At 49.5% G+C, this 25978-nt stretch overlaps 2 protein-coding genes and 1 long non-coding RNA gene across 8 annotated transcripts in view; 2 read left to right on the forward strand and 1 right to left on the reverse strand.

The window, feature by feature from the left end:
• fbxl17 (F-box and leucine-rich repeat protein 17) overlaps positions 1–17587 on the forward strand; it is a 94158-nt gene extending 76571 nt beyond the window's left edge. Inside the window, 2 exon segments of the mRNA XM_084690723.1 lie at positions 5959–6101; positions 15243–17587. Coding sequence (XP_084546849.1) covers positions 5959–6101; positions 15243–15380 — 281 coding nt within the window. The 3' untranslated portion in view covers positions 15381–17587.
• A 1162-nt stretch (positions 17588–18749) lies between these two features.
• On the forward strand, positions 18750–21129 carry LOC146233195 (uncharacterized). Of its 2 annotated transcripts, XR_014742225.1 has the most exons (5): positions 18769–18899; positions 20170–20188; positions 20333–20599; positions 20802–20856; positions 20941–21129. It is a non-coding gene; the product is annotated as an uncharacterized LOC146233195 (long non-coding RNA). The 2 variants fall into 2 exon arrangements; XR_014742224.1 differs by lacking the exon at positions 20170–20188 and having other exon boundaries at positions 18750–18899.
• A 6-nt stretch (positions 21130–21135) lies between these two features.
• On the reverse strand, positions 21136–22666 carry LOC146233196 (TELO2-interacting protein 2-like). Of its 5 annotated transcripts, none has more exons than XR_014742222.1 (5): positions 22604–22666; positions 22121–22213; positions 21806–21970; positions 21465–21628; positions 21136–21347 (listed from the first exon to the last, which is right to left on the reverse strand). XR_014742222.1 is itself a non-coding variant. In XM_084690077.1 (5 exons), the coding sequence occupies exons 1-4, from the start codon at positions 22368–22370 to the stop codon at positions 21553–21555; spliced, it is 255 nt and encodes an 84-aa protein (XP_084546203.1). In that variant the 5' UTR covers positions 22371–22528; the 3' UTR covers positions 21136–21347; positions 21543–21552. The 5 variants fall into 5 exon arrangements, 1 of the variants encoding a protein (XP_084546203.1); XR_014742223.1 differs by lacking the exon at positions 22604–22666 and adding an exon at positions 22350–22530 and having other exon boundaries at positions 21419–21628; XR_014742220.1 differs by lacking the exon at positions 22604–22666 and adding an exon at positions 22350–22529 and having other exon boundaries at positions 21906–21970.
• Between the last annotated feature and the right edge of the window lie 3312 nt (positions 22667–25978).

Genomic DNA, 25978 nt, shown 5'->3' on the forward strand with positions numbered 1-25978 from the left:
CCTCTCTGTGTTACTGTTAGCAGACCTCATCCTCTCTGTGTCACTGTCTTTGAGTTTGCGGATGATAAGCTGATAAACTGAAATATGAGCTGATACACACCGTTCTGCTGTATCGTTTTTCACCAAGTACCTGCATCTACTACCCAGTATGCAGACAGGTGGGCATGCAGACAGGCATGCAGGCAGTCAGTCAGGCAGGCAGGTGATGTTTGAGGAGAGGAAAGGAGAGGAGAGTTAATTGATTGCAGGCCTGACTAATGTGGCTGATTTTTTTTACACTTCAACCTATCAATCCTCACTTCCTGTGAAGCCCAAATGGAAATTGACTAATCACAACCCCCCTCTCTCCCTCCCTCTCTCTCCCTCTAGTCTCTCTGTCTCTCTCTCTCCTTCTTTCTTTCTCCATCCCTCTATCTGTCTCTCTCTCCCTCCCTCCTCTCTCCTCCCCCTTTCTCCTTCCCCCCTCTCTCCCTCCCCCTTCTCTCCTCCCCCTTCTCTCCCTCCCCCTCTCTCCCTCCCCCCTCTCTCCTTCCCCCTCTCTCCTTCCCCCTCTCTCCCTCCCCCTTCTATCCCTCCCCCTCTTTCCCTCCCCCCTCTCCCTCCCCCTCTCTCCTCCCCCTCTCTCCTTCCCCCTCTCTCCCTCCCCCCTCTTTTCCTCCCCCCTCTCTCCTTCCCCCCCCTCTCCCTCCCCCCTCTCTCCTCCCCCTCTCTCCTCCCCCCTCTCTCCCTCCCCCCTCTCTCCCTCCCCCCTCTCTCCTCCCCCTTCTCTCCCTCCCCCTCTCTCCCTCCCCCTCTCTCCCGTTCTGGAAGGGTGAGCACTAGAGGGCACTCTTGATTCTCTGCCCCACCCTAAAGCTCTCTCTCTCACACACACACACACACACACACACACTCACAGTACAGTAACTGTTCAGCCAAAAGGAAACAATCAATAGAATCAAGCTTGTTCTCCTTTCTAGATCATCTGTCTACCTCCGCCGTTCTCTCTCTCCCTTCTCTCTCCCTTCTCTCTCCCTTCTCTCTCCCTTCTCTCTCCCTTCTCTCTCCCTTCTCTCTCCCTTCTCTCTCCCTTCTCTCTCCCTTCTCTCTCCCTTCTCTCTCCCTTCTCTCTCCCTTTCTTTCTCATTCCCCCATTCTCTCTTTCTCCTTTTCTCTCTCCTCCTTTTTCTGCCCTCCCTCCTCTCCCTTCCTTCTTTCTCTATACTCTTCTCTCACAATTTCTCCCTTTTCTCACCCTCCTCTTCTCCTGTTTCTACTCATTTTAAATATTTTCATTGCACCTCCCTCTCCTCCTCCACCTCCCTCTCTCCTCCACCTCCCTCTCTCCTCCTCCACCTCCCTCTCTCCCCCTGTCCTCCAGGGAGAGACCAGTTTTCTCCAGTAGTGACACCAGTGTGCTGTGATGATGGTTTTAACCTAATGAAAAGCACTTCTGCTCAGAACAACCTCCAACCCCCAACCCCCTTATCACTGCAGCCCCCCTCTCTCTCTCTCTCTCTCTCTCTCTCTCTCTCTCTCTCTCTCTCTCTCTCTCTCTCTCTCTCTCTCTCTCTCTCTCTCTCTCTCTCTCTCTCTCTCTCTCTCTCTCTCTCTCCCCCCTCTCTCTTTCATGTTGATATTTATTACAGAGGGATGATGTCACAGTTGTAGGAAGGGCTTGTACCAACTCCAGACGCCCCTCCCCCCCTTCCTCCTAGTATACCACACACTCTCACACACACACACACACACACACACACTCTCTCACATACACACACACACACATGCACACACTCTCTCTCAGACTCACACACATACGCTGATCTTCCCCTAGTAAGTGGACTGCATTACTGTAATGAGCTGGTCATTTATAGCCAAGGTGTAGTGGATCACTAGCTAGTACAGTCACACACACACACACACACACACACACTGTGTGTGCTATGCTAGTTAACGCACACAGTCACTCACACACACACACACTGTTCAGAGTGAGTACAGTCAGACCGTAAATGATCAAGATGGACGTTTAGCTGGTTTGTTCATGGTCTTTTAGTTTGAGAGAGATGTGTGTATATGTGTGTGTGTGTGTGAGAGTATGTGGGCGTGTGTGTGTGTGTGTGGCAGACTGTGGTTCCCTGCTGGGACCTCAACCCTGACGGCAGGCGATGACCCCTGTCCTAGAGGTCAGAGGTCACACAGAGAGAACAGCAACGCTAAACATATCCCACCCTCTTGGAGAGAGAGAGAGAGAGAGAGAGAGAGAGAGAGAGAGAGAGAGAGAGAGAGAGAGAGAGAGAGAGAGAGGGGGAGAGAGAGGGGGACAGAGAGAAGAGAGAGAGAGAGAGAGAGAGGGGGGGGGGAGGGAGAGAGGGGGACAGAGAAGGGGGACAGAGAAAGAGAGAGAGAGAGAGACAGAGAGAGACAGAGGGGGACAGAGAGAGGACGAGAGAGAGAGAGAGAGAGAGAGAGAGAGAGAGAGAGAGAGAAAGAGAGAGTGAGGAGAGCAGGTTAGGTTGTTCAAAAGTAGGAAAGCTTGTTGCCAACAAACATAAAAACCAGAACCTTGATGAAAGCCAGTCCTAACAAGACTCTGGTCTCCATGACAGCAGATGTACTGCCCGGTGTGTTTACTGGGTGGAAACCCTCTTCATCTGGGTCAGGTAGATACACACAGATAAACCCAGAAATACTCAGCCCCCTTAAAAAGAAGAAAGGAACTATGTTTTCTCTTTACATCCGAGAGAGAGAGCTCTCTTTTCTTTCTTTACGACAGGATCTGAAGACGTTGGCGTGCCGAAAAACAAGGTTCTCAAACTGTCATTTTGTATTTAAAAGCACTTATCAATTTCATGAGAGCAGTCAATCTGTCGGCTGAGAGTTATAGATGTTCGGTTCCCCATGTTTGCTCTCAAATGGGAGGGGTTTGTCATAAACTGAAAAGGTGTTTGAAATATGGCCAGGTATCGATCAGAAAGAGTGTGTGTGTGTTGGGTCCTGTGTGTGTTTCTGTGAATGTGTTTCTTTGCATGGTGGTTTTTTGTATGTGTGTTAGTTCATGTGTGTGTTGTGTGTGTGTTTCTGTATGTGTTTGTCTGTGTGTGTCTGTGTGTGTGTGTGTGTGTGTGTGTGTGTGTGTGTGTGTGTCTGTGTGTGTGTGTGTGTGTGTGTGCACGCACCATAAGCAGTAATGGGCCCTGACATTCATCTGAGTAATGGTCAGGCTTAGATCTAGAAGGATCTTTATTCTAGGAGTTTGAAACTGAGTTAAGAGCTATTACTGTTACACTTACAGTACAGAGAGAGAGAGAGAGAGAGAGAGAGAGAGAGAGAGAGAGAGAGAGAGAGAGAGAGAGAGAGAGACAGAGAGAGACAGAGAGAGAAAGATAGAGAAAGAGAGAGAAAGAGAGAGAAGGGGGGGGGGGGTGGAGGGGGAGAGTTTGTATTCAATCTGAGAACACAGTAAGGATAGAACATTGACCGTGCTACTGTTGTCATAGTTATCTCCCTCCAAGGTCAAAGAGTGTGTGTGTGTCTGAGGGTGTGTGTGTATGTCCGAGTGTGTGTGTGTGTGTCGCCCCTCCTTCCTCCGGTGTTCCTAACTCCTGCTGTAATCTCTTATCATCAGTCAGTAATGAAATTAGTTTAATGACAAGCAGCCAACCTGAAAATGACCCATACGACTGGAAACTGTGTGTGTCTGTGTGTGTGACCTGTGTGTGTGTGTGTGACCTGTGTGTGTGTGTGTGTGGGTGTGTGTGAGACCAGTGTTGAATAGTTGTCTGACCAGGGTGGGTCACACACCAAAACGTGTCAAGGTTGGACAAACAGGTCAGACACACTACACTCACTCACACACACACTACACTCACTCACACACACACTACACTCACTCACACACACACTACACTCACTCACACACACACACACCCCAGATCTACGGATGACTGGTCTGATCTCCCTGAGAGCCCAGGAGCAGGGGGGGGTCAGGGGTCATGCCCACACACACACACACTGACAGCAGCCGGGCGACACAGGTGGGGGAGGAGGGAGGGATGAGGGAGGGGACTGTTCGGTCCTTGATGTTGTGCTACGAGGGGAGGTGAGGTGTGTCTCCCCCTCTCCCTTCTCCTTTTCAAATCATTGGGACCATTCTAATTGTCACTAAGTAGTCTGGTGGAGGAAGGAGGAGGAGAGGGAGAGGAGGGAGAGGAGGAATCATTTAAAATGTTGACCTTAAATAAACCACCAATGAACTTTGATACAGCCATGAAGAGATTAGGAAGAGATCGAGAATGAGAGAGAGGGGAAAGAGGGAGGAAGAGAGATGAGAGAGAGAGAGAGAGAGAGGGGGGGGGGTGACAGAGGTGAGATGAAAGGAGGGAGGGAGGGAGGGAGGGAGGGAGGGAGGGAGGGAGGGAGGGAGGGAGGGAGGGAGGGAGGGAGGGAGGGAGGGAGGGAGGGAGGGAGGGAGGGAGGGAGGGAGGGAGGGAGGGATGGAGGGAGGGAGGGAGGGAGGGAGGGGGACCACCATAAAACACATCAAAGAGTTAGTTTTTTCCCATGGCAAGTTAACGGACTCGCGCGCACACACACACACTTTAGGGTGGCTGGTTTAGATCATATCAGAGACATGACTGGGCCCATGTCCTAACTGCAAACACTTCCTCTCTCTTTCTTTGCTCTTTCTTTTCTTTTGGATGGTGATGATGATGGTTTGGAGAGAGATGAGAGATGATAGAGATGATAGAGATGATAGAGATGATAGAGATGTTCAGGTGTGTGTCTTCACTCTCTTTTTCTCACTGTTCTCTATTGCTTTTCCTCTCTCCTCCCTCTCCCCTCCTATCCTCTCCTCCCTCTCCCCTCCTATCCTCTCCTCCCTCTCCCCTCCTATCCTCTCCTCCCTCTCCCCTCCTCCCCTCTATCCTCTCTCCTCTTCTCCTCCCCTGCTATCCTCTCTCCTCCCCTCTCTCCTCTCCTCCTCTCCTCTCTCCTCTTCTCCTCTCTAAATGCATTTCTTCAAACGTCAACAACATTTCGGCTATGTAGCAAAGTGGAGGTGTAGTCACAGACCGAGCCTGTCTTTCCCCACTTCTTTCATCCTTTCCTCCCTCTCCCTCCTCTTTTCTCCCTCTCTCCTCTTCCTGCTCCTCTCCTCTCCACTCCTCCCCCTCCCCTCCTCTCCTCTCCTCTCTGCTGGCGTGAGGAGGTTGAGTAGGCCATATCAGTCGATCACAGAGCAGCTCTGCTGATCGATCAGACCAGCGCTTCGCTCCTCTCTGCCCTCACAACGATTGGCAGCTAGAAGATGGATCAGAAAGGGCCGGCTGTCGCCCGTGTGTGTGTGTGTGTGTGTGTGTGTGTGTGTGATAGCACGATTGATTGTGGAGTACATCTTCATTACAGCAGTTTCCTGAAATATCTGCCAACTTGGTAGAACAGGAATCCAAATGATCTCCACTCCTCACTTGTTCTGTCTACACTGTGTGTGTGAGAGAGAGAGAGAGAGAGAGAGAGAGAGAGAGAGAGAGAGAGAGAGACAGACAGAGAGAGACAGAGAGAGACAGAGAGAGACAGAGAGAGACAGAGAGAGAGACAGAGAGAGACAGAGAGAGACAGAGAGACATAGAGTGTTTCCAGACACTGACAGACAGTGGTACCCACAGGCTACACTTCCCCTTGGCACTGTCCTTACTCAGCTAACACACACACACACACACACACACACACACACACACACACACCCCCTGCACTGGCATGCGTCTCTTGGCAGCCCACACCTACCCTGGCATAGGTCTGACTAATGGCAGCGCTGTAATGGATTAGTCCTGCAGTAGAATAAACATGTGGCTCTGTGTTTGCTTGTGCATCTGTGGCCTACAGTGTGTGTATGTAACCAATGTCCAAATAGCCAAATTCATTGTATCCTAAATACCACTCTATCTTTCCCCTCCTGCCCCTTCCCCCCCCCCCCAGCTCTGATAGCCATAGGGCAACACAGCAGGACTATAGAGACAGTGGATGCAGGCTGGTGTAAGGACATCACAGACCAGGGAGCCACTCAGATCGCCAGGACCAGCTGCTCTCTGAGGTACCTGGGCCTCATGAGGTGTGACAAGGTACTGCTGAAGCTCAAACACACACACACACACACACACAGACTCACACATGTGTACGTACATAGAAACCCACACACACAGCCTTCTGGCCTGTGGATAGACTGTGTGTGAGTGTGTGTGTGTGAGTGTGTGTGTGTGAGTGTGTGTGTGTGAGTGTGTGTGTGTGAGTGTGTGTGTGTGAGTGTGTGTGTGTGAGTGTGTGTGTGTGAGTGTGTGTGTGTGAGTGTGTGTGTGTGCGTGTGTGTGTGTGCGTTTGCATGCAAGCTTGTGAATGTGCGTGTGTGATTGTATGAGTGTGTTTGTGTGTTTCAGGCCAGGGTTGTATCTGAATGAAGAGCACTAAGTGAATTAGAAGAAGGTCTTTCCATCATGAACAGTAGAGACAATCTAGCTTGTTGCCTTTCAAGAGGAGACAGAGAGAGTGTGTGTGTATGTGTGAGAGAGAGAGAGAGAGAGAGAGAGAGAGAGAGAGAGAGAGAGAGAGAGACAATATTGTCTGTACTGAGAGGAGAGCTAGTGTGGGGTCTAAAATGTAGAGGAGGGAAAGAGGGAGTGATAGAGAAATGGTTTGCTTTCATAATGTTATCAAAAGAAGGTTGAGTAGGTCTATTTTCATCTAAAGTCCTGCCCTACAAGGCCTGTGTGTGTTTGTGTGTATTTGTGTCGTTTTCTTCTTTGTTGGTCTAAACTGGAAACACCACTCAGATTATCTGTTGGCTTCAACACTAGCCGGTCTGTCAGTCTCCCTGGTCTCTCTCCTGGCGTCTTTCCTGGTCTCTCTCCTGGCGTCTCTCCTGGTCTCTCTCCTGGTGTCTCTCCTGGTCTCTCTCCTGGTGTCTCCTGGTCTCTCTCCTGGTATCTTTCCTGGCGTCTCTCCTGGTCTCTCTCCTGGTCTCTCTCCTGGCGTCTCTCCTGGTCTCTCTCCTGGTCTCCTGGTGTCTCCTTGTTGTCTCCCTGGTCTCCGGGTGTCTCTCCTGGTCTCTGTTCTGATCTCACTCCTGGTCTCTTTCCTGGTCGGTCTCCTGGTGTCTCCTTGGTGTCTCCCTGGTCTCCGGGTGTCTCTCCTGGTCTCTCTCCTGGTCTCTTTCACAGTCCTCTGTGGAAACACATGCAGTCTCTGTGGCGTGTGTGTGTGTGTCTTCTTTTGTTTGTTTTCAGATGTTTGTGAATATGATGGGTGTGAATATGCGTGTGTGAGTCTTTGTGTTGGGGTGTTACAGGCATTTATGGATCTGTGTATGAGTGTCTTTGTTCCTTTGTGTTACAGGCTTGTGTGTGTGTGTGTGTGTGTGTGTGTGTGTGTGTGTGTGTGTGTAAAGCTGTATGAGGAAGCAACTCACATCCTTTGAAAGTCTTTCAGGGGAATTTCTACTATTCGCCGTTCGCACAGTTCAAAACGGAGCATTGAGGCCAAAACTGCTCCCCCAGGGCCTGGAGAATGGCGCGTTCCGTCGGCCTCCTCTCATTACAGCCTGCCCTCAGGGCCAGACCACTATGGCCCGACAGGGAGAAAGAACGCTATTGATCCCTTCTCCCAAAAACATCATCAAATCGGTTCTTTTTTTGACTTTTTGTTTTTTTTCTTCCTCACGGAGCTTTGAAGCATCACTGACGACAAGGGGAAAGAACGCCCCCTCCTCTCTCTTCCACCATGGAGAGAAGGAAGAGAGAAAGACAGAGAAATAAAGATCAGTTTAGCCTGACGTCCAGCCCTGTACACCATGTCTGGGAACAAGCTGATGCTTGGCTCCTTTTCCTCTTGTCTCTCCTCCCAACACACTCCCCCTGTGAAGCTAGCGCCAGGATGCAAAATATATCATATTCAGGGATTTGAGAGTTAATTCCCAAAAGATCTGTGTGATAGGCTGGGAGGCAGTGAGGGAAGATCTCTGTGATAGGCTGGGAGGCAGTGGAGGTAAGATCTCTGTGATAGGCTGGGAGGCAGTGGAGGTAAGATCTCTGTGATAGGCTGGGAGGCAGTGGAGGTAAGATCTCTGTGATAGGCTGGGAGGCAGTGGAGGTAAGATCTCTGTGATAGGCTGGGAAGCAGTGGAGGTATTAAACTTCAGAGATGACCTTCAGAAGTGTTTCCAAAACCTAAACGATGGTCGTATCACTCCCCTCTTATCGCTCCCCTCATATCGCTCCCCACGTAACGCTCCCCACGTATCGCTCCCCTCGTAACGCTCCCCACGTATCGCTCCCCTCGTATCGCTACCCTCAAATCGCTCCCCTTGTATCGCTCCCTTCGTATCGCTCCCCTCGTATCGCTCCCCTCGAATCGCTCCCCCTCGTATCGCTCTCCACGTATCGCTCCCTTCGTATCGCTCCCCTCGAATCGCTCCCCTCGTATCGCTCCCCACGTATCGCTCCCTTCGTATCGCTCCCCACGTATCGCTCCCTTCGTATCGCTCCCTTCGTATCGCTCCCCTCGTATCGCTCCCTGCTGTGTCTGTGCTGAGGCCAATGTGTTCTCCAGAAACACCGGGATGAAAAGGACTCCGGGTTTTTCAACTTCCCGACCGCTGTTGAATCTTGGACGAGTGTTTTTGCACAAATGCAAAGTCTGTCTCCTTGAGAATTAACATTTTCGAGCTGTTTTGACGAACCACAAAACCAAAACAGATGTTTACACCTTTACAGCCAATCAATACTGCACAGAGCTGCACACGTAAACACACACACAAACACGCGCTCACACACACACACATGCTTGCTCAAACATGCCTACAGGATATACAATATAGGCCACACAGTGTGGTGATGTGTGTTTGCATGGTGTAAGTGTGTGTGTGTTTGAGATGTGTATCTGTGGTGTATGTGCGTATGAGGTTTTGTGTCGTGGTGTGTGTGTATGTTTGTGTGTGGGTAGGTCTGTCATGAACAGGACCGGTTCATTAGACAGGAAGTGAAATGTTGGTCATGTTGGTCTGGAATTGTCCTGTGTCCTGTTAGTGTGGAGAAGGAGGAGGGTGCCTTAAGTGGACTGGATTTATTCTCCTTTTCAACTACTTTTCTACCCTCCTCTCCTATTCCTTCCTCCTCTCCTCCCCTCCAGTACTGTTCAAGTCCAGACCATTTATCCTGCCTTTAGAAGACATGTTCACTTAACAGGTCCAGGCGTCATTAAGTCGTTTGAAAGTAAAACTTTTACACTGTTATTAAAACGACATGTCCCTCCTTCCCTTTATCCCCTCGTTTCCTCTCTCCATCTCCCTCCCTCTCCCTCCATCTCTCTCCATCTCCCTCCCTCTCCCTCCATCTCCCTCCACCTCACGATTGGTCCAGGTCTTCCAGTCGGACCTTGTTAAAAACACGACCATCAGTTGTTGTAGGACGCAATCATTTATTTACCGGCTGGTAATTGTCACCGGGCTGAGAGGAGACGATTAACAGGAAGCTGGAGCGTTTGTTACCAGCTTCAACACTTCTCTCAGAGGACACAAACCATGTCTGACTGTTTTTTTGCACATCTAAACAACCCTAATTAGAAACCTCAAGTTTGTTTTCTATAGTTTGCTGTCTATAGATTCTCTCTCTCTCTCTGTCTGCCTCTCTCTATCTCTGTCTGTCTGTCTCTCTCTCTCTCTCTCTCTCTCTCTCTCTCTGTCTGCCTGTCTCTATCTCTCTCTCTCTCTCTCTGTTTGTCTGCCTGTCTCTCTCTCTTGTCTGTCTGCCTGCCTGGACTAGTTAGAGGAGGTGACACTGTGTCATTTGTGGTGTAATCCTGCTGTCTCTTTCTCTTTCTCTCTCTCGAGGGCCTCGTATCGATTCAGTCTTAACAGAAGCCCTCACCATCATCCCTCCATCATCCCTTCATCTCCTCTCCTCTAGAGGGTGAGAGCGAGGGGCAGTGGAGACAGACAGAGTGAAAGACTGTTCGCCCTGGCTGTGTGAGAGATGTCTGTGTTGCCCTTCAGCAGGGAACACACACACACACACACGCTACACACACCCATATACATACACACACACACTCTTAACTGGGCCTTATAAAGGCTCTCTGTCTCTCCCCCACCCTCCCCCTTACTTTAAGCCCCTCTCTCCCTCTGGCCCCCAAGGGCGAGCAAGGTTGTACATCTTTACGTCATTCAGTTTGTTTTATAAAGTAACTGCTCTCTTCTCATAATCCCCCCATACACCTCTCCTCCTCCATCCCTCTCCTCCTCCTCTCCTCATCCCCTCCCTTCTACTCCTTCTCTTCTGAGGAGCAGGGTTTGGCTTGTTCCTAGGAATGCCCTCCAAACATTCCCCTGGTCACCTGGTCACCGTGGAAACACATGATGGAGTGTGGGCTGGGCCCGTTTAGTGTCTGGAGGTTCTCTCTGTCCTCCCCCCCCCTCCCCCCTCCCCAGGGCTTCTGCTGTTTAGCCAGGAATGTGTGTGCGTGTATGAGGGTGTGTGCGTGTATGTGTGTGTGTGTAGGTGTGTGTGTGTGTGTGTAGGTGTGTTTCATACACGTGTTTGGACGAGTGTGTGTGCCTTATCCCCCTGATGTTGTACAGGTTTGTGAGTGTGTGAGAAGGACCAGACCTGCTCTGTATGTGTGTGTGTGTGTGTGTGTGGCATGGCCTGACCAGCCTGCTCCCCTGGTACAGTGCTCTGCCTGCTCCCCTGGTACAGTGCTCTGCCTGCTCCTCTGGTACTGTGCTCTGCCTGCTCCTCTGGTACAGTGCTCTGCCTGCTCCCCTGGTACAGTGCTCTGCCTGCTCCTCTGGTACAGTGCTCTGCCTGCTCCTCTGGTACAGTGCTCTGCCTGCTCCTCTGGTACAGTGCTCTGCCTGCTCCCCTGGTACAGTGCTCTGCCTGCTCCTCTGGTACAGTGCTCTGCCTGCTCCCCTGGTACAGTGCTCTGCCTGCTCCTCTGGTACAGTGCTCTGCCTGCTCCCCTGGTACTGTGCTCTGCCTGCTCCCCTGGTACAGTGCTCTGCCTGCTCCCCTGGTACAGTGCTCTGCCTGCTCCTCTGGTACAGTGCTCTGCCTGCTCCCCTGGTACTGTGCTCTGCCTGCTCCCCTGGTACAGTGCTCTGCCTGCTCCCCTGGTACAGTGCTCTGCCTGCTCCTCTGGTACAGTGCTCTGCCTGCTCCCCTGGTACAGTGCTCTGCCTGCTCCTCTGGTACAGTGCTCTGCCTGCTCCTCTGGTACAGTGCTCTGCCTGCTCCTCTGGTACTGTGCTCTGCCTGCTCCTCTGGTACAGTGCTCTGCCTGCTCCTCTGGTACTGTGCTCTGCCTGCTCCCCTGGTACAGTGCTCTGCCTGCTCCTCTGGTACAGTGCTCTGCCTGCTCCTCTGGTACAGTGCTCTGCCTGCTCCCCTGGTACAGTGCTCTGCCTGCTCCTCTGGTACAGTGCTCTGCCTGCTCCTCTGGTACAGTGCTCTGCCTGCTCCCCTGGTACTGTGCTCTGCCTGCTCCCCTGGTACAGTGCTCTGCCTGCTCCCCTGGTACAGTGCTCTGCCTGCTCCCCTGGTACTGTGCTCTGCCTGCTCCTCTGGTACTGTGCTCTGCCTGCTCCCCTGGTACAGTGCTCTGCCTGCTCCTCTGGTACAGTGCTCTGCCTGCTCCTCTGGTACAGTGCTCTGCCTGCTCCCCTGGTACAGTGCTCTGCCTGCTCCCCTGGTACAGTGCTCTGCCTGCTCCTCTGGTAGGAGCTGACCTTTTAGGGCCCATCCATGTTCACTTCAGTAGTGCTTCTCTTCATGTCCCCTCCTCCTCCTCTCCTTCTCTCCCCCTCCCCTCCTCCTCCTCTCCCCCTCCCCTCCTCCTCCTCCTCTCCTTCTCTCCCCCTCCCCTCCTCCTCCTCTCCCCCTCCCCTCCTCCTCCTCCTCTCCTCCTTCCCTCCCCTCCTCCTCCTCCTCCAGTTGTCCAGGTCATTTCTTTATGAGCTCTAATTGAGTCGGTGTTTTCCTTCAGGCAGTGTTAAGGGCAGCCGTAAAGGCCTTCCTTCACAGCTGCCCTACAGAGGCTCATCTTGCTCTGCTACATAAACCCTCCTTTAAACATTTAGCTTGACACCTATTTAGAGAGTGACTGATGTACTCTATAGAGGGAGAGAGGAGGGTGGAGGAGGAGAGGAGGGGTGAGGAGGGTGGAGGAGAGGAGGGTGGAGGGATGAGGAGGAGAGGAGGGGTGAGGAGGAGAGGAGGGGTGAGGAGGGTGGAGGGAGAGGAGGTATGAGGAGAGGAGGGGTGAGGAGGAGAGGAGGGGTGAGGAGGGTGGAGGAGAGGAGGGGTGAGGACAGGAGGGGTGAGGAGAGGAGGGGTGAGGAGGGTGGAGGAGAGGAGGGGTGAGGAGGAGAGGAGGGGTGAGGAGGGTGGAGGAGAGGAGGGTGGAGGAGAGGAGGGGTGAGGACAGGAGGGGTGAGGAGAGGAGGGGTGAGGAGGGTGGAGGAGAGGAGGGGTGAGGAGGGTGGAGGGAGAAGGAGGGGTGAGGAGAGGAGGGGTGAGGAGAGGAGGGTGGAGGAGAGGAGGGGTGAGGAGGGTGAGAGGGAGAAGCCTTGTGTCTCTTCATGGTCGTCGTTCTTCCACAGGAGGTGAGAGACTCAGAGTGATTCTCTGTTGGTCTGGAGGGACGTGCTGTAGTTTACCTCCACACCATAGATAACTCTCAGAGACACACCCTGCCTTTCTATCCCTCCTTCATCTCTCAGAGAGTCTTTCTCTCCTTCCTTCATCCCTCCATCCTCTGACAGTCCGTCCCCCCCCCCCGTCCCCGCCACGTTTGTTTGTGGTTTGTTTGTTCTGATCCCAGATTTACGATGGGCGCGGCCGCCTGCCCCGTTACTCATCTCTAGTGACGTGGCGGTTAGCGGCAAAAGGTTCTGGCGGCGAAGCTAAATGTTCCCTTTTATACACGAGTACGGAAGGGCATTTGCATGCGAGAGTGGCTCTTAAAAAGGAGGCTGGCTTTTAAAAAGGAGAGAGAGAGACCAGGTCACCTTTATGACTGATGGAGAGAGGCAGAGCCACTGCTCTCTCTCCCTCCCTCTCTTTGTCATCACCTCTCTCTCTTTTTCGCTCCACTTTGCTTGAAAGTAGTTGAAAGGAAAGCCAAAGAGCAGCTTCGATATGCATGAACACTCACACACACAAGACACACACATATACACACACACAAACATAAGACACACATAGTACATATGCAAACACACACATACAGACACACATACATCTTGACAAAACTGCAGTTTATGTCCTGTTAGAACGACGGCCCGCAGGAAACCTCTCAAACTAAAATAAACGCAGGTTAGAAAAGTTTCCGGAATGTTTATTTATGTGTTTTCTTATTTAGTATTCACTTCAAACAGTTCCACTGTTATGACTAGATGAGTTGCTGTTGCCGCAACCTGTAATTAGCGAATGATTCAGCGTTTTGATTGGGAGCCATTTTGTGTCATCCGTGTTTACGCGCGGCTCTAAATTAGCATTAAGGAAGCTAACGACCCCCCCCATCCAAATGACAGGTCTATTCTTTAGATCCCTCTTAATTGTAATTAAGGCCTGATTAACGAGCTGTGTGTGTCGTATTCTTCTCACTAGCCACATACCATAATATGTTATGAAAGCAATAGAGAGGGTTTGTCACTTTTGTTCGCTAACGCGCATGAACTGTGCTTCACAACAGACTAAAGTGGACTTCAAGTTGTAGTCCTGGGTTTAGCCTAGCCAAGAAAAGATCCTTACTTTACCTAGTTGAAGGGAGAGGAGAGATGGGGAGAGGAGAGGAAGGGAGGGGAAGGGAGAGGAGAGGAGGGGAGAGGAAGGGAGAGGAGGGGAGAGGAGAGGAAGGGAGGGGAAAGGAAGAGGAAGAGGAGAGATGGGGAGAGGAGGGGAGAGGAGAGGAGAGGAAGGGAGGGGAGAGGAAGGGAGAGGAGAGATGGGGAGAGGAGGGGAGAGGAGGGGAGAGGAAGGGAGAGGAAGGGAGAGGAGAGATGGGGAGAGGAGGGGAGAGGGAAGGGAGAGGAGGGGAGAGGAAGGGAGAGGAGGGGAGAGGAGGGGAGAGGAAGGGAGAGGAAGGGAGAGGAGGGGAGAGGAGATATGGGAGGAGAGCCCAGATGGAGGGAGTGTAATGAACTGGAGTTAAATGAATTTACCCACTTTAGTTTTTCTATAGAGCCCTGAGCCCCCCAGGTCTTGGGTGGGAGGTTCCCCCCCTCCTCTCCTCCCCCTCTCCTCCTCTCCCCTACCTGTTTGTGGTACAGCACTTTAATTAGCCGACACTATACAAGAAGTTAATTGCTATTAAAGCTTCATTCTTCTGGGGAGTCTACGTTTATTTGTATGCAAATGTTCCTGGTTGTTCTGGGCGAGGAGGGGTGTGTGTGAAGTAAACGGCTTGTGTGTCTGAAAGACTCTTAAAGACGTCTTTCCAGCTTGGGAGATTTGGAGTGGAGAAGAGGAGGGGAAGGGAGGAGAGATGGGGAGGAGGAGGAGAGGGGAGGTGGAGAGGAGGGAAGGAGGGAGAGGAGGGGAGGAAGAGAGGAGGGGAGGAGGAGAGGGGAGGAGGAGAGGAGGGGAGGAGGAGGGGTGGAGGAGAGGAGGGGAGGTGGAGAGGAGGGAAGGAGGAGAGGAGGGGAGGAAGAGAGGAGGAGAGGGGAGGAGGAGAGGGGAGGAGGAGGGGTGGAGGAGAGGGGAGGATGAGAGGGGAGGAGGGGAGGGGAGGAGAGAATGCACTTGTGCTCAGAAGGAAAAAAGAAACACCAAAGCATTGAAGGTTCATCTATACAAGATGTGTTTACACCACCCTGGATGAGTGTTCTCACAGATGTGCATGTGTGTGTGCTTTTACGCATCTGTGTGTGTATGTGTTTGTGCATTCCTGTGTGCGCGTGCATGTGTGTGTGTTTATGTGGAGTCTTCTCTGCACAGTGTCATCCTCCTGGGGTCAGCCTGGGTGGGTCGGGTGTTCCCCCTGCTTGTCCCCTGGGTCCTAGGGCCTGCTGTGTGTCTGGGCCCTGGTCACTGACACCTTGGAGGGGACTGGAGTCATAATCTCCTGCTAGTCTTTCGCTCTCCCTCCCTCTCTCTCTCTTCCTCTCTCCTACTTTCTCTCTCTCTGGATACACTATTACAAATACACATAATTAGTGTGTAGAAATGAAGTGGGAGGGTAGGTAAAGCATTCTGTGTGTGTGTGTGTTCCAGGTGAACGAGGAGACAGTGGAGAGACTGGTGGTGCAGTACCCCCATGTGGTGTTCAGCACGGTGATGCAGGACTGTAAGAGGACCCTGGAGAGAGCCTACCTGATGGGCTGGAGCCCTAACCTCTCCACCGCCTCCTAGCCACAGCCGCCCAGAGCACACACACTCACACACACACACACACACACACTCACACACTCACACACACACACACACTCACACACACACAGGTCTATGCGTGCTCTCCCATGCTCGTAATCATCGTTATGGATACGTGATGTAGCAGTACGCTCATGTTTACTCACACAATAACTGTACAAACTCACGCATGGACACTCACACACACACAGTCCTCGTCTGAAGACAAAACAAATCTTGGTTTTGATTGTTTTTATTTGATTGAAGATCTATTTGAAAGTGGTTTTTAATGAGGTTTTCATAATCTGCTTCCGTTTTAGCGCACTAATCTGTACGTAACCAAGCCCAATCCATCTGGGGGCTGCGTTGTGTCCTATTCCTACATCACCCTGACCCAGCACCCTGACCCAGAACCCTGACCCAGAACCCTGACCCAGCACCCTGACCCCATCCCCCTGGCCCAGAACCCTGACCCCAGAACCCTGACCCAGAACCCTGACCCAGCACCCTGACCCAGCACCCTTACCCAGCACCCTGATCCAGCACCCTGACCCAGCACCCTGACCCATCCCCCTGGCCCAGAACCCTGACCCAGCACCCTGACCCAGCACCCTGACCCAGCACCCTGACCCAGCACCCTGACCCAGCACCCTGACCCAGCACCCTGACCCAGCACCCTGGCACCCTCACTGGGGATGCGGGACACTGAGGGATGCTGCTTTGAGATCAGTTTACAAGCACTCTGGCACTAGGCGCTCGTATTAGTGTTGGGTAGTGCTGGTCTGAGATTAGTTGTGCCTTTTAATCATCCACAGAGCAGACATCTTGGCTCTGCTCTGGACAACCTTGGACCTGATCCTGGTTCTCCTCTAGAGAACATGGGACTGGAGATCAGAGTGTTATATGAGGGCTTCCCCATTGTGGGGCGGTCCTTTCAAGGAGAGGGAGAGTGGAGACAGGAAGAGTAGAGACAGGAAGAGTGGAGACAGGAAGAGTAGAGACAGGAAGAGTAGAGACAGGAAGAGTGGAGACAGGAAGAGTAGAGACAGGAAGGGTGGAGACAGGAAGAGTGGAGACAGGAAGAGTAGAGACAGGAAGAGTGGAGACAGGAAGAGTAGAGACAGGAAGAGTGGAGACAGGAAGAGTGGAGACAGGAAGAGTAGAGACAGGAAGAGTAGAGACAGGAAGAGGACATCTCTCCTGTCTGGACTCTTAAAGGGACGCCGTGAGACGTTTGATCTCCTTTCCATCTGTACTGTCAGACAAAAGTAGCAGATACCAGAATTCACAAACCGAGAGGTTTGGGGCTGAAGGATGAAGGATGGATGCTGGTTTAAACGCCCCTGTGAAGCTGGTCCGTAAAGATGTCCAGGAGAAGGACAGTTAGCCGTGCAGGAGCATCCTTCACTGTCAGGGGATGGGATTGGTGGTCAAGATTCACTGTCAGACAATGTCCAGCGACTTTGACAGTACACGTACCGATTGTACCACGTACCAAACATGTACTAAACATGTAGCTGATATTGGTTTAAAGCATATATATATATACCTATGGTACATGTATATGCACAGTACACATATATACATATATATATATACATATATATATATATATACTATGACGTTAGTTATGTAGCCAGGCATTAACAAATGACCTTTTGTTAGACGTAGGATGTAAGACCGGTGTGAAACCTATAATCTTCGCCTGGTCGGTGAGGAAGGGTCTTGTAACAACATACACCAGATAAGCAGGGTATTTTCTACCGTGTCGACTAGCCAGACTCACCAGCGAGACGTCGTACTGTTGCAGAGCTCTGAACTGGTGTAGCAGATCTTTTTTTAGAAAGTAGAGATTTCCAACGGGAAGAGAACTTGTCGGTTTTACCCTCGTCAGGACTTTTAGATCGACTTTCTTTTTTTTCTCTCTCTCTCTTCCTTCTCTCGCTCTCTCTCTTCCTTCTCTCTCTCTCTCTCTTCCTTCTCTCGCTCTCTCTCTTCCTTCTCTCTCTCTCTCTCTCTCTCTTCCTTCTCTCGCTCTCTCTCTTCTCTTCTCTCTCTCTCTTTTTCTTCTCTCCATTTTGTTCTTTTGTAAGACCGGCGTGCTCCTCCTCTCCCTGTTTGATGTTGACTCACTTGATCCCTGATTTATTAAGGCTACTGTAAAGGACTGGATTTACATAAGGATGAATAAAACACTTCTGCTTACCCCTCCCTGCCTCTGCCTGCCATCCATGTTTCTGCTTCTGTTGATGTGAAGAACATTGAAACTGACCAAGGAAATACATTCATAAACTCATGATGCATTACTAAGATACTGTAGACACATCTGATTACTTGGATACAAACTGTTCTGGAAAAATCATACTTTGTTTAAAGGTAATCTCAACCTACTTCCTTATTTTCAAACAAAACTGAAATATAGAAACTCATTCTGGTACAAAGTTTTTATTTGAGGTACTTCTCACATCATCCAGACTCCTTTCAAAAGATCATTCCACAAGAGATGTCTACATTAAATATAGAATAAAACAACAACATATATGGCTAGATTTCCCTCCCCCCAAAAAATTCCCTTTATATGTCACAAACTGTATACTGAGAGATGGCTGGTGGTTCTCTGGAAGGGTCCTTACAAGGAACCTTTCTTCTCTTCAGGCTCCTGTTGGCCCCTGCAATGTCAGCCATCGAATTCAATCTCAGCCGTGACGCTTCCCTGAAGGCCCCCGGACTTCCTGTCAGTGCGCTAGGATGCTAGCCTGGCGCTCAAAAGATCTTAGAAAAGCTGCCATTCAACATGTGGCCTGGGCACTAAAGATGTCCCCTTTCAAGTCCTCATTTCCTCCGTACCTAACATTAACACTGTGTTCCTGGTTGTTTCAGATCGCACAACCCCTGCTGCAGATGTTCGCAGGACATTTGGGCAACGTAAAAGGAGCCCCTCCTTCCTCACCTGGAATTAAGTGGAAAAAAACGTTTTTTGTTTTTTTTCTTAATTCCAGGTTAAGAAAAAAAGAACCTAAGACTCAGTTTACAATTTGAAGATTTATAACTCTTGGTAGCGTAGCTGGTGCATACTTTACTCCTTGTGCTACATCACAACAATACGTATTTAGGGAGTGTCTATCAAACATAAATTACAGAAGTTGAGAGTTCCCTGGACACTTGTCACTGGGGTTCAAACCCATGACTCTTTTTTGTAAGGCTTCAGGTTACATGGCACACACAACTATTCTGAAAATAATCTTTAAAGTGGGATGGTTTTACAGCTGCATCAAACATAACAGGTCGTTTCTGCCTTCTTTGGGGCAGATCCGTTAATCTGCTAACTAGGGTTGAACGATTAATTGCAATTGCGAGAGTATCGCGATGTGCCAAAACGAGATGTTGTAACCGTTGGTCACGTGACACGCGAGAGTAAATCAGTTTTCAGACAAAGGATCAAGTTCGCACGGTACCCCTGTAAAATGGCCTCAGGCGCGACAGAACCTGACACTACAGACACTTTCGTGTCAAAGAGGCACAGTAAGTCAGTTGTATGCGAATATTTTACCTTTAAGAGATGCTGCGCATTGTCAAGTATTGTGCAAAACCTGCTTGGTTAACGTTGTTACCTTACGGGGCAACACCACCAACCTAATTCAGCCCTTAAAAAACACCACAAAGCCATGTGCGATGCATAGCTAAAATGCTGAACACCAGTGTGTCAAATAAGCCAAATATCACCCGACAGGATCACTGATCTAAATGTTTCGAAGCCTAACTCCATATTCACGTACTTTAAAACGGCACGTGGAAATTGCTAGCAGTAACAGCGTCCATCACGATAGATATATGATGCCCTACGGTGATACACGTACATAAGATCACTCTGTCAGTGGCACACTTTTTTATTAGGGCACTGACTGGACAGTGTTCCTTTAATATTTAACCTTTATATGCTTGAGTTCTAAATATTTCAGACGATCCCCACGGTTTAAGATTTTTTTCGGAAACGGTAGCAAGCTTCCGGGCTAAATTAGCCACCTAGCATACTACTCGTAGCAATGCTACCGTCTTATTAGTACGTTTTGAAGCCATACTTAAACATTTGTCTATCGAAAAATATTCAATTGGAATGTTAGAAATCACATATTTGTGATCTTACTCCTTAAGAAAGCGTCCTATTGTTCTTCCCTTTGGGACTTTTTTGGTTTCACAATGTCATGACTGGCGCTAACCTGTCTCGTTATGATCGGTGACTTAAGCAAAACTCTTTTAAGTCGCTTTGGATAAAAGCGTCGCACATTACTAGCCTACGTTTAGCTTTGATATACCAAAATATTATCAAAGCGGTACGTTCTCTCTAAACTTTGTGTGTTATGTTGCGGACTGGAGATCAATAGTATATATTTTTTATTTATTAATAATAAATCGCAATCATTTTATTTTCCTAAATCGTTCATCCCTACTGCTCACTGTTTCTATCCTGGGATTGTTGCATTAGATCTCATTCATTTGGATATGTGGTATGGGTCATGTGATCTTAATGTCAATCAATGCAAACGACTGCCAGTTAGATTTACATTTATGCATTTAGCAGACGCTTTTATCCAAAGCGACTTCCAAGAGAGAGCTTTACAAAAGAGCACTGGTCACTGATCATAACAACGAAGTAGTCCCAAACATTGCAAGCAGCTAGATATTCGGTTTCAGATTTCTTTTTTAATTGGGTCCATACATTTCAAGCAGCGTCTGTGTGCTAACCAGATGCATGTTAGATCCAGTTTTGACCTCAAATGTTTCGTCCCTATAGGTTTCCTGGGACGTCATAGGTAACAAACAGTTCTGCTCCTTCAAAGTTAATTAAATCAGATATGCGCGTGAAGGTTTCTAAGCAGCCATACATCCATGACGTTCACTTGTTTTGTCGAAGGTACCAAGCCTCTATTCTTATGATCTTAATTTTCTCTCAACAGGACAAAACCAACATAACCGACCTGTGCCACTGGACCATTAGCAAACAGCAGAGGAAAAAGATAAGTTGATTTCAAATTATATTAAATGTTGGTCTGTCTTTCTATAATAGTTAATAATGCTGCCTGAAAGAGCAGCTTTTCCAGCAACACAGTAAAGGGTTGTGTCCTTCTCAGGTGAAGTCAGAACTATGAGAAGGCCTTGGATCAGATTGACAAAAACCTCGTCTATTGGCCTCGCTTCAAGATCACGCAGTTCCTCATCTTACAGTAAGCAACCATACCAATTTGTCTGAACACCCTGAAGTTGATGTAAGTTAAATGCAATTTGCCATCCTGACAATAATGCCCCCCCCCCTCAAGAGGAAACTGGTTCTCCCCAGCAGAACGAGAACTGAGACTCGTCTGGCTTTCTCATTTGTGCCTTGTCCTCTACGCAACTTGTTAATCACATTGTTGTGTTTGGTTACAGTATGGAGACAACTTCCCTACTGAGGAGCCCACTCACCTACGTTGTCAGCCTGGAGGTAATATGGTCTTTAATGTTGACTTGAACATTATTTGCACTTAGGTTTTTTTTTTTTGTAATTCTTTTCCTTTGGTTCATTCAGGACAGACCCAGCCAGCTGTAATCTGCTGACAATCCCTGGTTACTTCCTGAGCAATTCCAGCCCTAAAAACGCCCCTGTACGCGCTATCTCGAGCTCCTTCTCCTGCATTTTTACCAAAAAAAGGACTTGGCTAAAGCCAAGTTATTGTTTTTTGTTGTTTGTAATGAGCTGAAATAAACATGTTCAAAAGCAGAATCAGTCTTTTGTAAACTTTATATAAACACATGCACAATACACAGTACAACATGTCCAGATCCAGCACAGGGTCTGATGGTAGTTCTGTCCCCCCAGTCTGATCCAGATCAGGGTCTGACGGTTGGTATAGGAGGAGGGACATCCAGCAGGGTTGACGTCTCTGGAATATCATCTGTCGGCAGCGAAGCACTGACACAGCTACTGTCCACATCCTGTAGAATAGTCAGGAACAGAACATAACCAAGTTTGCTGTGAGATCTTCCCAGCTGCGTTCATGTCACACCTGTACTTGTCTTGGTAGGGAGGCTCTGTCCATCAGGGTGTGTCACCTGATGCCACCTTAGACAGTGATACTGAGGAGCTGACAGAAGGGCCACAACAGGAAATGGAATCTGTGACCCCCTGACCTTGGCCGGGCTACAGCGATGGTCTTCTCCAGGGCGTCCAGGCGATCTGGCTCTGCTCCTCAAGACCGTAACGCGCACCACCAATCCTGTTAGGACACATACAGACGGCCAACTAAAACGGTCTGAAGTACCCAATGGATCATCTAGATATGAGGCTGTGCAGTTGCTCTGATGATGGCAGTCAGTACAAGCTAGTTTACAATCAACCAGGGCCCTAGATTCACTTTAGACGATGTGCAGAGCACTGTGCACACAGATACAACCTGTATGAAGAGTGGCAGGATGCCGACGTAGACCCTGAGCAGAGGCAGCTTGTGTTCCACCTCCATGTGGGACAGGACCAGACGCAGCACCGTGTCTTACCAGTTAGGCCTCTGGGGGGCGACAGTGAGAGCAGGGGATTTCTCCAGCAGGCATGGCAACGCCACCTGAAACAGTCGGGCATTTCAGAACCGCATTCATCTGTCGCTTTTCTTTCACATGATAGATGTATACAACAGCAGTCTAAAGGCAGCATTGGTCAAGCAAGTAATAGCCCACTACCTGTACGAGCTACAGTCGTGTGGATCTGGTTGTACCTGTATGAGAGGGGCTTTAGATGTGTACAGGTGGTTGAAGAGGGCGTGGTGGAGAACCTCAGCTCTGTTGTACTGGAGCAGTTCTGCAGCAGGCTGGTACCAGAGGAAGGAAACATGCACACAAACATACGTACCGTCAGTGTATGAAGAACCGCAGTCTTAGTTCAAGTCTATGCATCTTCCTCTACATTACGGTGTTCAATCCTAATGTTTCTCTGCTCCAACACACCTGATATAAATAAAGATTCATCAGGCTTCCTCAGAGCTTGACAAGAAGCCATTCATCTGAATCAGGAGTGCTGGATCAGGGAAACATCAAAAACACAGGACAGCAGCCCCTGAAGAGCAGGGCTGAACACCCCTGCTCTACAATGAGACCAGGAGTTCCTCTGCAGGGTTAAGAGTATTCTAGTTTCAGGCATGGAGATCATCTCTATTTCTTGGGAATGATAACATGTAATCATGCGTTTGCGTGTTACTTGCCTGTTAGTGAGCACGTCGCCTGGGTGAGTGGCACACAGCCAAAAGAAGCTCAACTGGAACAATGCCTCGAGTTATGTAGGACCGGCCACTCCCATTGTTAATTGGCAGGGGAATGTGGATTGGGTTTGTTTAGGTGTGCTTGTTTGCTCAATCTCAAAATAACAATCTTCATGTTTGTATGATGTATTGTAAATATGTATGTATATTGTATAATTCATGTTTTGTTCACACCAACCAAGTTAACAAGGTTGGGATATGTGATGATGAGCACCCCTGCAGATGGTTTGGTCCATATTAATTAAACACCTGGACTAAGCGCATTTTGTGTATGTGATGGGTACTTAGTGCTGAATAAATGCCTCAAACAGTGGTCTTTTCTTGATGATGGGCACAAAGTTGTATTTGAATTGCTGAACTTTGAGTTATTGCATTAAACATGAATTGAATTGTGAGTACTAAATGTGGAAGTAGATGGTTTGGCTTTCAGTGATGATCAAATAGTTTCATAATATGACGTTCTGTTTCAAGTTTATTGGAATTCAGTTCCAAACTCAAATTAACTTGATGAATTATGCTATTATCTTCAACAATACAACATCAAATTATGTGATTAAGACTCAGTTTTGATTTATTTTATTATTCAAGTTCAGCAATGAATGCAATGGATCAAATGATCCAAATGCAGTTTCCCGTGACACATTTCCGCCCATACTCTGAAGATGGGCCTCCTCATTCCCCCTACCCCCACTCCAAGGCCCTGTCCCTCACCAAGGCCCTGTGAATGCTTCTTCGTCTCGTATTTAGACCTATCTAGCCTTTACCTACAAGCACACCATTAGGACGTCACTTTGGATACAAGCGTCTGATAATTGTATTAAATGGAAATGTAAGTGATCTGTCAGGTGTGGCTGCAGCAGGTCTAGAACCCCAGGAGGCTCTGAGGCTGGGCCCGACCCCTCCAGGAGGCTCTGAGGCTGGGCCCGAGCCCTCCAGGAGGCTCTGAGGCTGGGACCGACCCCTCCAGGAGGCTCTGAGGCTGGGCCCGACCCCTCCAGGAGGCTCTGAGGCTGGGCCCGAGCCCTCCAGGAGGCTCTGAGGCTGGGCCCGACCCCTCCAGGAGGCTCTGAGGCTGGGCCCGAGCCCTCCAGGAGGCTCTGAGGCTGGGCCCGACCCCTCCAGGAGGCTCTGAGGCTGGGCCCGAGCCCTCTAGGAGGCTCTGAGGCTGGGCCCGACCCCTCCAGGAGGTTCATCTGAGGCTGGGTGCTGATATCACAGGAAAGCATATCAAGCTGGCAACATACAGCTAGACAGCCATTATAACCCTAAACCCTGGCAGTGCTTGAGGAGTTAGTATTTTTTTGCCCACTGTAGCTAGCCATGCAGGTATAACGTGCACGGTCTCGGTTCAGGAAATGACATGTGATGACTGTAGCGCGTACGTGTGGCTTTAACGCTTCAAATTCAAAATTATGTGAGAACGAATCCGTGAGATATGATCATGATTAACCAACTCCCAAAGCGAAACTCATTTTAAAAATTTTAACACAATTTGACGCACACAAACTCCCTGCGGAACGGATTCACACATTTGGTTTGGTAAATAAAGTCGTATAAAACTATGACTATGATTTAGTATTAAATAACTTATCTATTTGTTTGTACTGCTGCCAATTAGCACCAAGGCTAATGCCGTCGTTGATTGAGTTTGGTTTCATAAGGTCTCGGACGCTCATCCTGCAATATTCTCTCTCCTTCCTCCTCATATCGCCTCTCTCCATCAAGGTGGAGAATCTTGCCCCCAGGATGTTGAGGAGAGCCACAGGCGGAGGCGAAAGCTAAATTAAACTTGGTAAATATTCATGTGTCCGTTACATTTTTAATGAACAGACTGATAAAAATCGGCATTGACCACGAGACGTTTGTCATGTCGGTTTCACAAGGGCGCTCTTGTAGACCGGCCGAAGAACAGATTTTTTTTGTTGCCATATCAAAATCCAATCATGTTTGACTTTGAGGAATCTCCTACACTGTGTGAAAAGGCGGGGTCTTCATAAATATGCACTCCTCATTTGAGGGAATAAAAATCTCCTGTCGTTGTCTATTGAACGTTTCATTTTCACTATCTGTGTGGTTTAGATTTAAACCAGTGTGTGAAGGGAGAAACAATCAAATAGTCCCTTTAACAAACGCACAGCAGTAAAATGCAATAAACCATTTTATATACAAGAAAATTAGTTCGCTTACTCTAAGTCATAATTTGATTTGAGCCAGAAGTTGGGCCATCGAGGTCCAGTTGCTAAACTAGCTGAAACTGGATTACTCCAGTTTAATTATGTTGGATAACCTCTCTATGGCAACTTTGTTTTGGCTGTGGGACTGTTTTCAAGTCCTTGTGGTTAGTATTGTCCTTTCTCTCTCTCCCCTCCTCTCTATTTATTCTTCTCTCTAACTTCTCCCCTCTTTCTCTCCTCTATCTGTCTCTGTCTTCCTCTCCAGACTGTGGAGGGGCTGTCTCCATCTTTACTCTGGCGCTACCCAGCAATCCCTGCGTCTCACCCCTGACTCCGTCCCCACCAAACCCTGGCTGCTTCCTCCCAGCCGCCGCACCAATAACACGTCCCCCCCCCCCCCCTCCCCCCCCCCCCCCACACACACACACTTTCCTGGACACCATGTCAATCACACATCTATCACAACACACACACACATACACGCATGCTAATCACTTATCAACCACTCTACACTCTCTCTCTCTCTCTCTCTCTCTCTCTGTCTTAATATTTATCAAGCAGAAGACAAACACATTTCTTGTCCATCATCATATAGCATTCCTTCCTCCTGCCCAGGTCCGAGGGAAGTGTGTTGTTTTGGTTCCTGTGGTTCCTGCTTCTGCTGAACAGGGGACTGGAGGAGAACTTGGAGGAGAACTTAATGGGTTGACTTTGTAACGGGAGCCACCGTTCCTGCGCCAGCAGAACCGTCCTGGAGCCTCGAGAACAAAGATCTGAGCCAGAACCCTGAGGAGAGGGAGGCAGCCTCTACCTGAGGGAGGCAGCCTCTACCTGAGGAGAGGGAGGCAGCCTCTACCTGAGGAGAGGGACGCAGCCTCTACATGAGGAGAGGGAGGCAGCCTCTACCTGAGGAGAGGGAGGCAGCCTCTACCTGAGGAGAGGGAGGCAGCCTCTACCTGAGGGAGGCAGCCTCTACCTGAGGGAGGCAGCCTCTACCTGAGGAGAGGGAGGCAGTCTCTACCTGAGGAGAGGGAGGCAGCCTCTACATGAGGAGAGGGAGGCAGCCTCTACCTGAGGAGAGGGAGGCAGCCTCTACCTGAGGAGAGGAGAGGGAGGCAGCCTCTACATGAGGAGAGGGAGGCAG

Source organism: Hypomesus nipponensis, chromosome 24 (genome assembly GCF_054491055.1).
Source record: "Hypomesus nipponensis isolate SF chromosome 24, ASM5449105v1, whole genome shotgun sequence".
NCBI classification, from domain to species: Eukaryota; Metazoa; Chordata; class Actinopteri; order Osmeriformes; family Osmeridae; genus Hypomesus; species Hypomesus nipponensis.